Genomic DNA, 10,138 nt, shown 5'->3' with positions numbered 1-10,138 from the left:
CTGACAGCTGCGACTCATTACTCATGACCCCTTTAAGTAGCGCCCCCTGGAGCCGGCATCTGCCTGCTTACCGCCTCCTCTCCCTGTCGCTGTTGGGGCGAGGTGCTAAGGCAGTGGGCGACAATGAATTTTGCAGATCGGGCACCCAAGTGAGCGTTTCACATGGGAGCCGGATTTGGCATGCTTCGCTGGATTCTCCTCGCCCCGGCGCTACTGCATGAGCACCCCCGCCAGGCGCTAACTGGAGACGCTAACCAACTGAATTTTCCCCCCTTCCTCCCCCGCCCTCAGTGCCATGTAATCTCCTGGGAGTGGCAAAAAAAAAACAGGGCCAACATGGGGAAAATTCCTCTTCAACAAATGAAACCAGTCCAGGAGATCACATGGAAAATTGCAGAATCACATGGATCATAGAAGGTCTTGCATTAAGTGGGTGTAGATCTGTATGTGTTGTGCAGGAGAAATATTAATGTTCTGCCTGACCCCACAAAAATCATTTACAAACCTTTTTCTTACTTTGGTTTTTGAGCAACCGGCACAGGTCCCTTTAAGAGCCGTTGGTTAGCTCGCTCAACGCCAAGTGCCAACGGGCACCGCTTGCTTAGCATACGTTCTGCCCATTAGCTGGTCAAAGTTCCATTGGTGTCTTATTGACTTGGTAGGATCCCGACTTGCCTGGGTTAATAAGGTGGGAGCTCGGGACATCCACTTCACAACCCCCACTAAAATGGCGCGGGTGGGGTAGGAACACAGCAAGAACATGCTTTTCCACCATTTTCAATGCGTTCCCTTCCTGCTTCCTGTTCCCCTCTGGCTGGGGCAGTTATGGGGGGTGGACGGGGAGGCTGCAATTCAGCCTCTCAGTTTCTATCTACTCTGCCCCATCCTTTCGTAATTCAAAACACCGCATGAAAACAGTCCCAATTTTTCAAGTCTGTCTTTGCATTGGTATTTCCTCACACCAGCCAGCATCCTAGTGAATCTGGGCTGTACCCTCTCTATTGCCTCAACATCCTTCCTATAGGATGGAGTCCAAAACTACACAAAGTCCTCCAACTGTGGTCTCAGAGGTTTTATACAGATTCACCACTACATCTCAACTTTTACATTCTGTACTTCTTGCCATAAAACACAGTATTCCATTTGCATATTGTTTATTGCCTTATCCACCTCAGGTGCTGCTTTAAATGTCTTCTGAACCCGCCCCAATCCCATGGAATGACTGTGTCAGTCATAGTTCAGTGGGTAGCACTCTTGTCTCTGAGTCAGAAGGTCATGGGTTCAAGTCCCACTCCAGTGACTTGAGCCCATGATCCAGTACTGAGGGAGTGCTGCACTGTCAGAGGTGCCATCTTTCAGATGAGACATTAAACCGAGGCCCCGTCTGCCCTCTCAGGTGGACATAAAAGACCCATTGCATTATTTGAAGCTGGGGAGTTCTCCCTGGTGTCCTGGCCAATATTTATCCCTCAGTCAATCTTAAAAAGTAGTCACTTCATCAAGGTGACAGCTAGTGTACATGGAATCAGGTTCCCAGCGAGAGGGGGGGGGGGGGGGGGAAAGAGAGACAAAAATACTTCACTTCATGGAGCTATAGAAATGAACAAGTTTAATTTAAGTCACAGCTAGATATGAATCGTCAGAGAAATTAAACATAAATAAAGTGTAAACCACGTGTAAACAAGTTCGCAAAAATTATTTCTGTACAAAACACTTTCACATCTGTACAAAACACTTCCATTGATACACAAGACATATGAAGTTGCCAAAAAATACAAATACCCAGTAACTTTGGTGCAAATATGTATGTCAGTCTGTCCCTGTAACATTTTCAACCTGCAGTTTGACTCAAGTCAAAGGATGTTGAGCATCTCAGCTGAGAACAGCCTGATTTTTATCGGTTGACCCCAAACACTTGTCCAATAACATTTGGTTTTCATGAGAGGAAGAGACAGAGGTGCAGTGACTCAGTGCAAACTTCCTCAGTATCAATGGGCACCAGTTGCTTTTTTATTGATCGATGGGCTTCAGGTTTGTCATTGCTGTCCGTGACCCTGCTGACAATTGCCTCTTCCTGTGGGAAATCTTTGATCTCCCGTAGTCTAGAGTGAAAACAGCATTAATGTTTCTGATGCCCCAAACTCTTAGAACTGCAAGTAATGTTTGTTGGGCACATAGACCACAGGGTAGAGGTTAACACTGCTGCTGCTGACATCAAACATTTAACGCACTTGATTAAGTTTGTCGTTGCACTATTTTACTGTTAACCCAAATAGCACTGAAATATAATTTCTACCCTTCTATTTGTGACCCAAGCTTCTTAGGAAGGGATAAGGAAAGATTGGCTCATTTCTTCCAATCATGAGGCCTTTTTAAAAAAAAACTTATTTGGGATTTCAGGGCTATAAAGGTTTGTTTGTGGAATAACTGGGTACAAGATTGATTGCCCACTCTGGATTGATTCTCTGCATTCTAATCCTACTCTCTGCAGATACCTATCCAATGTGGACTTGCTGCCTTCTGCTTTGGTCATGATCCTAGCACATGGTTCTCTGGTTCCCTGGCTAGCAGGGATATTTTCTGTCACGCACTCTAATCCAACAACTCTTAGTGTGGTCGGACTTTCCAAAGAGGGAATTAAGACATAGATTCAATCAGAAGTCATTAAAAAAAAACTATCAAAAACCCTTTTTTTAAAAAAAAACTGTTACCCATAATATTAACCTCCAACGGAGGCTGCACTTGGATAGAAAGCAGTCACAGGAAATGCTCTGCAAAGCAGAGAACGGGGTGGGAATTGTATCGTTATCGGATCATTCTATTCTCTCCTAATCTCCTGTCCTTGTACCTGTGACTGAAGGCTGTCCAGCTGGTTCCACACCACTCCCCTTACTGCTGTGGAGCAGCTACCAGGAGGTAATGGAGGGACAGGCTTGGGCCTGCTCACACCACAGGGGATCATGCTCCTCCTCTTACTGCTGTAGGTGTCAATTAAAAGATAACATCTAACATTGCTAATGTAGATTGGCACTGAACTGTATGAATTTCTAGCCTTGAGCTGGTTCCGTGAGAAAACTGGAAAAACAAAGATTTCTAGAGGTAGATTGTGAACTGCCTGATTAATCAGCCAGGTCTTTTTTATATCTTAAAGCTGAGACACATTAACTGCTAGTTTGACCAAACAGAAGATTAGAAAGAAATTCATGCTGTTTAGAAACCTGAATAATGGTTTTAGATCTCTAGATATGTATAACAGGGCCTTGTAACATAAACATGTGTCTGCTTCCTAGGTCCATACGGAAAAAGCTGCAGTTAGTTGATGGTTGTGATTAATTGTGTGTGTGTCTGTGTGAGAGAGTGTGTGTGTGTGTGAGTGTGAGTGTGTCGGTCTGTTTATTTCTGTGTATGAGTGTGTGTCTGTAGGCTCAAATCAAGTGAGCAGCACTTCACAAAATGGCAATTTTCAGCTTCTACCACCCTCTTATTTTAAAATGAGCAAATTGCCCAGCCCTGAGAATTTGGAGATATTTGTACCAAGGCCCCTATATTGAGAGTCTTCAAGATTCTACCCTGATCTTATCTCACTGAACCCATTGCTGACTGATTTGTAATCCCAAAGCACAAAAGCCCAATGATTCATTGTACATACACATCAGGCTCAGCCTAAGCCTGTGTGGCAGCACATTTCCACAGTGTAATGGATCACTGGCCAAGAGATGAGGAAGGACATGAAATATTTACAAGTGAAATCACTGCACCTCTAGCGAACAAATACAGCAAAAAGAAGGAATGATTCAAGTGGGCCCAGTTTAAGAGAAGTACTGCTTTGGTTTGCGTACAGCCAGGGCTCTCAATTTGCCATGGAAACCACTGAAACCATGGGCCCTTGGGAGCCATGGATACCACTCAACGAAACCATGCAATTTAAAAGATCCATGGCCATTACCCACAGTAGCCATGGATACCACCTATCGACACCTCAGAAATTAGGGTAATTGTAGAACACATTATAACCATAGTAACCATGGAAACAATGGATAACATGGAAAACTAGTCAAGGAAAGCCAGAAAATATTTTTTTTTCTCTGCCTTTGGGAACCAAAGGTGAATTCAGACACAACCGTTCAATCATAAATGGTTGTTGGGTTTGATTGTTCCACTGTATTTGGCCAACAGCGGTCCATGTTGGTGACACTGGTGGTTTCCATGGCAGCCATTCACTGGGATTTTAAACAATGTCGCTCAAAAACATTCAAATCCAAATCCAGTGTAAAAGACAAAAGATAAATCCATGTTCTCAAAACAACAGATAAAACTGAGAAATGAAATCCCTCTGTCATGCTACCACAGTGGGGTTTAGAGCCCAGTGTATGACTATTTTATTTTTTTGCGAGGAAGTCTAGAATGCATCGACATTTTATTCTGTTTTCTTTTTACAAAAACTAACTTTCCTTTTTATCAAAAGTAGCAATTTCTTTTTCCGTTTCTATATTCAAAAAGAGTTTTGCCCTGAGCAATCTTTACTAGTCACCTACTCACAATAACCGACATCATGTTCAAAAACACACCTTCTACTTAAACACTCTTAAGACTTGCTTAAAATCACATCCTTGCCAAGTCTAAGCCTTGAGGGTTCTTTTTTGGTATTTTTATAACTTGTCTAAATGGTCCTTTTTTTTCTTCCTCCAGTTTGGCAAGCTCCAAGCGAGATATATATATAAACTTTATTCTTTGTTTTGTTGCTTCTGAATCTATTTTGATTTTACATCATTCAGCCAGCTATAAAGTACTTCAGCAAGATGAAGAAACCTTTGTTGAAGTCCTTGCCATATGGTTAGGTGGCTTTGGCAGGTTTTGGCAATAGAAGGGTGGGTGGTGCTTCAAATGCCCTGTCCTCTCTATCTGATAGACACTCACTTTGGACCCAGTTAGCTCCACCGCTAACACCAACTGCAGTGCGTCCTGCGTAGGTCATGCCCCATAGCAAGCCCGGTGTTGACCAATTATAAATGTATGGAACGAGATCAGTTTTATTACTCCAGTCTCGCAGCGAGTGGCAGACTGCAAGGGCATGATGGGAGGAAACTCTATCTCAATTCCAGCCCCACTGAAGGAGGGCTGATGCATAAAATAATGGGGAGGGGAAAAACTGTGGAACACCAAAGGGACACAAAGCTTTAAAGTTGAGGCAAATTTGTGTTTATATTATTACTGATTTTTTTGAAGATATCATTGGGTGCCCGAACCATTAAATACATCCCAGTCAAAACAGTGAAAGAAAGAACTGGGTGGGAGGCAATTAAAAAAATATAAACAGGAAACAAATCCATTTAACAAGCACTGGAGGGTGAAGGAGTGCTGCCTTACTTTTCTCTTCCAACAAAAATCTATCCTCACCACATTCTACACACACGGCAAACATTGAACATTGTTTCCTGTCCCAAACCAAAGAGAAGTTTCTTGATACTCTGTGGGAAAGGGATTCATTGAGTACACCCCCCCCCCACCTCAAAATATAACAAACTTCACCTTCACAACCAAACGGCAAGAGTTCAACTTTTGAGATTGCGTGAGTGTGGTTTGCTGGTTGGATTCAGGAGGATCCAATCGCCTCCTTTTAAAGAGCCTTTGACCCTCTTGGCCCATGCAAGTCCAGGCCAATAATGCTGCGTTACACCTGATCGTGTGTCTCTACGTGATCTCGCATGAACAACGTTCAGAATGAGAGTGAACTGGACCGTCGGATAAACTCAAAGTCGCAGACACGGATATCAAGGACTGAAGAACAATTTGTTCTTATGATGCCTGTTTGACAAGCTGAGTTTTTAAATAATTAAATTATTTTCTCATCCCCAGTACCGCAGATATCAATCCCCACATTTTAGTCATTGCAAACTTTATTTAACATCAAGGAATGTTTTGTTTCTTAATAAATAAGATATAGGCCGTAGAAGAATAAACACATATCTGATTGTCTCTTAACTGATAAAAAATATATACCATTTTCTGTTGCATAAATATATCTAACACACCCTGAGAAAGCAATGAAAGCACAACTGGTTATTACAGCAGAGGTTGGGTCTGCACATCAGCCACACCCAGTAATGGCCATGTGTTTGGGGATTACTTATTTTTTGGTCTGACTCAATTAATAAGAACTCACGAGAACCACAACACACACATACACACACACGTAAAACACAGCCAGATAATTACTACTGTGATTGGAAGTACTCTGAATCCACATTTTTTTTGTGGGATCAATTCCCTCAATGTCATGAATTTTCCTTCTAGTTTGTCCAATACAGTCAGCTGCCTGCTATGATCCCCAGTGATATACCCTGTTTGGTGAAGAAATCACCGAGTTAGTCCCAGCACATGATGGTGCAATTATACACTGGCTTCTTGCTTGACCCTGATAGGCAGAAGAGGTGGTGGGCTGTGGTGGAATAGCATTAGATTGGAATTCTTGGTCCGCTCATGGAAGCCAATGGACGGAAGGTCGTCTCCATTGTTCTTGTAACATGTTGCTCTGAATTGGTCCTCTTTGTGGTCCTTCTCTAGGCCACCGACTATGAGCTGCTCAGTTGCCACCTCCATCTCTGCTACTGTGGTGTTCTCTTCCAGTCTTTCTGCTTTCTCGCTCATGTCAAACTTATCGATCTCGTCATCAATCCTGAGGAGTTCCTCCTTGGACCAGCTGGTCACGGAGGCCACGGGGCAGTTGCCTTTCTGGTGGATTTTTAGGCTGCACTGGTGGATGTAGGTCTTGGAACAGAAGTGACACTTGTGTTGCCGCTCCTTGTTGTGCAAGCGCCTGTGCAGCTTGAGGTGAACAAACTGGGTGAATTTTGCTGAACACTGCTTGCACTGATAGGGCTTTTCTCCAGAGTGGAGGCGAAGGTGGGTCTTCAGGTTACTCGTGCTACTGAAACGTTTGTGACACACCTGTCGCAAGGAAAGATGGAACATCAGTCAGGACAACTGTATCAGAGTGGACGAGACAGAGAGGACGCAAAGGAGAGAGGCAACTGGTCTATTATATTACCACATTTAATCATTATTCATGGCTCTGTGGATACAATAAACCCTAGCGGGGTTTTTTTGTGTGAATCAGAGACGAGACCAGCCCCCCCACCCCGTCCCCTCCAATTGAGAGGGATCAATAGAGAGTAAAATTGGTTGGGGTACAAATCGGGCATCTGACCCAAACGCGCTCCATTCCCGCTGGGTGTGTTAGGTTAAAATTGAGCACTTCATATTCTGCTTCCTGTTTGGGAGTTTCACAACTGTGATGGCCTGTATTTCAACATTTATTGTGTTCCTTTCCTTTTCCTCCCCCCCCACGCTCCACTCCACTCCTGAAGACAATGACCCGTGTTGGGGTACAGGGTCCCCAGACACCAGCCGTGCTCTGGCACCTCACTCAAATGAACCATTCTTTATGTGGGAGCCTAGAAACTGGCAACACGTTTGGGTGTAAAATGGACGCAACGCTGACAATTTGGCGGTGGGCACGGCCTGGGCTCAACGTGTGCGGGCATTCAGGCCACTGCTAAATTTGCCATGCCCATTTTCTTAGGCCTCCCGGGTGGCCACCTAAAACAGGCCCAGACGAATTTCTACCCCCGCCCCCCCCCCCCCCGGACGGAGTGTATGGATGATATTTGGCCATGGAGCATATCACAGCTACGCACTTTGCAATCAGTGGCAGAAACCTTGGCTCACTCGCTTTTAATCGCTCAGGGCTCCTCTTCCCTAATCACCTTGCACGAGCTCTTTGCTTTCTTACCTGGCACTGGTGAGGTTTTTCTCCAGTGTGTACCAGGTGATGCTTCTGGAGATGGGCCAGCTGCGTAAACGTCTTACTGCAGGTGTGGCACGAGAAAGGTCTCTCTCCGCTGTGGACCCTCAGGTGAACCTGCAAGAAACAGAATGCAGTTATACTACAGGCTGCTGGTGACAGGGTTCCGTGGTCTGTCAAAACCGCATTGAAGAAGAAGGTAGCATCTTCCCCAGAAGTGAGGTAGTCATTCTCTTTATGAGAGGGTGACTCATTCTTTTAAGGTTTCCATAACGTCACAGGCTAAAGTCTTTATGCTAACAGCTCATTACCAAAAAGTTATGTGGCCTTTGTCACATAATGGAAAGAAAGCACTTGCATTTATATAGAGCCTTTTACAACCTCAGGACATCCCAAAGCTCTTTACAGCCAATGAAGTACTTCTGAAGTGTAGTCACAGTTTATAAAGTAGGAAACGCGACAGCCAATTTTGCGCACAGCAAGCTCCCACAAACAGCAATGTGCTAATGACCAGATTATTTGTTTTTAGTGATATTTGGTTGAGGGATAAATATCGGCCAGGACACCGGGGAGATCTCCCCTGTACTTATTCAAAATAGTGCCATGGGATTTTTTACGTTCACCTGAGAGGGCAGTGGGACATCGGTTTAACGTCACATCCAAAAAGACGGCACCTCCGGCAGTGCAGCACGCCCTCAGTACTGCACTGGAGTGTCGGCCTAGATCTTGTGCTAAAGTTTCTGGAGTGGGGCTTGAACCCACAACCTTCTGACTAAGAGTCAAGAGTGCTGCCATCTGGGCCATGGCTGACACCATACTGCAAACTAAAGTTGAGATAGGAGATCAGTCAGGAGATTGTGAAAACCTCTGGGTCCCACTTCGTAGTCGCTCGGACTTTCTTTGCTAAGTTTAGTGAATGTAAGTGTTTCTCTTCTTTGGTCCTGTTTGAGCCCCAATGTCATTCTGTGAAATGCTCATTAACACATTTTCCGTTCCCACCCACGTCCTCCCCCCCCCCACCCCCTGATTTCCCCCCCTCTTGCCCTGAAGGTGCTGACTCTTGCTGACACAGCTCCACAAGCACCGGTAGCCCTGGGGTGTCTCATCCAAGGGGGCATTCGACCATGGGAGAGCTCAACAAACCCCACCCCGATCCTGCCCTTGACTGGCATCCACACTTTCCAGCAGGGTGGGGGTCAAGGGAGAGCAATCAGGAGCAAGAACTCTGGCTAATTTCCCCCCTCACCAGCCCAGGGGACTTGTTAACACCCATATAACATCCCTGGCTGAGATCAACTAACTGAGCACAGACTAGATATCAAACCTGGGACCTTCCTGATCAGTGCGAGTGGAGTCCCGCATGGGCAGTGCGTTTTAACAGTGAAGGAATATCCTCCATCTCAAAGATGCAATTAAACACCATGAAGAATTTTATAATATCGAAGTAATTCGAAGTATCCACTACGTATCTTGCTCATCTTTTGTTTTTGTTTCAATCATTCCACAGCGAAACGATTTAATCAATGCCACCTCCGCCCCACAAGCAGAGTCCTCGTGAGTCACTCAGTCGGGCGGAGGTTGATTATGATGAACTTTTGATTTTCGGGTCAGCTCAGTTCCAGCAGTTTCAAGTCAAGATAGAAGGAATGTGCGTCCTGAGCAGGTAGGCTCAGGTTACTCAAGACTTCCTGTATCAGAAAAGCTTTGCCGAATTAGGCATTTTTTGTTTTAAAAGACGCAGGCGCAGCAAATTTTTTAAAAATTCATTCTCAGGAATGAATTAAATGCTGGCAAGGCCGGCATTTATTGCCCATCCCTAGTTTCCCCGAGAAGGTGGTGGAGGTGGGTCGTCTTCTTGAACTGTTATTCTTTGTAGCGGTTTGATACAACTGATTGGCTCGCTAGACCACTTCAGAGGGTAGTTAAGGGTCATTCTCTGGATTATTAGTCCGGTAACATAACCACTACACCACCATGCCCAGATGAAGTGTTGTTGCTGAGTTCTACACTGCCTTGGGGACTTCTTATGTTAAATTGCAGCACTTCATAGAATCATACAGCACAGAAACAGGCCATTTGGCCCATGGTGCCTGCGCCAGCTCTTTGAAAGAGCTATCCAATTAGTCTCTTTCCCCATATAGCCCTGCAGTTTTTTCCCCCCATTAATTATAATTGGTCAACAAATCGCGCTACATGGAGCATGTGCAGAAACTTCTGCATCGTGGCAAATCACAGGACCCAGACACAACCAGAGAGGCAGCATCAGGTGGACAATGACGTCATTTGCAGGTTACTGAACCACTTTGACTAGAATTTAGGGCATTGGGGAAAGGA

General features: G+C 44.9%; 1 protein-coding gene across 3 annotated transcripts in view; it reads right to left on the bottom strand.

The window, feature by feature from the left end:
• Nucleotides 1-1,590: 1,590 nt before the first annotated feature.
• The window catches only part of LOC147103293 (PR domain zinc finger protein 1-like), a 165,457-nt gene continuing 156,909 nt past the window's right edge, over nucleotides 1,591-10,138 (bottom strand). For all 3 annotated transcript variants that reach the window (XM_085962757.1, XM_085962759.1, XM_085962760.1), the window contains 2 exons: nucleotides 7,793-7,921; nucleotides 1,591-6,948 (listed from right to left, as the gene is read on the bottom strand). In XM_085962757.1, coding sequence (XP_085818883.1) covers nucleotides 6,391-6,948; nucleotides 7,793-7,921 — 687 coding nt within the window. In that variant the 3' untranslated portion in view covers nucleotides 1,591-6,390. The remainder of the gene's footprint in view (nucleotides 6,949-7,792; nucleotides 7,922-10,138) is intronic.

The sequence above is a fragment of the Somniosus microcephalus genome, chromosome 20 (genome assembly GCF_052327205.1).
Source record: "Somniosus microcephalus isolate GS21.2 chromosome 20, FLI_Smic_1.0, whole genome shotgun sequence".
Classification (NCBI taxonomy): Eukaryota; Metazoa; Chordata; class Chondrichthyes; order Squaliformes; family Somniosidae; genus Somniosus; species Somniosus microcephalus.
Note: the sequence above shows the minus strand (reverse complement) of the source record. Positions and strands in the feature narration are given on the sequence as shown.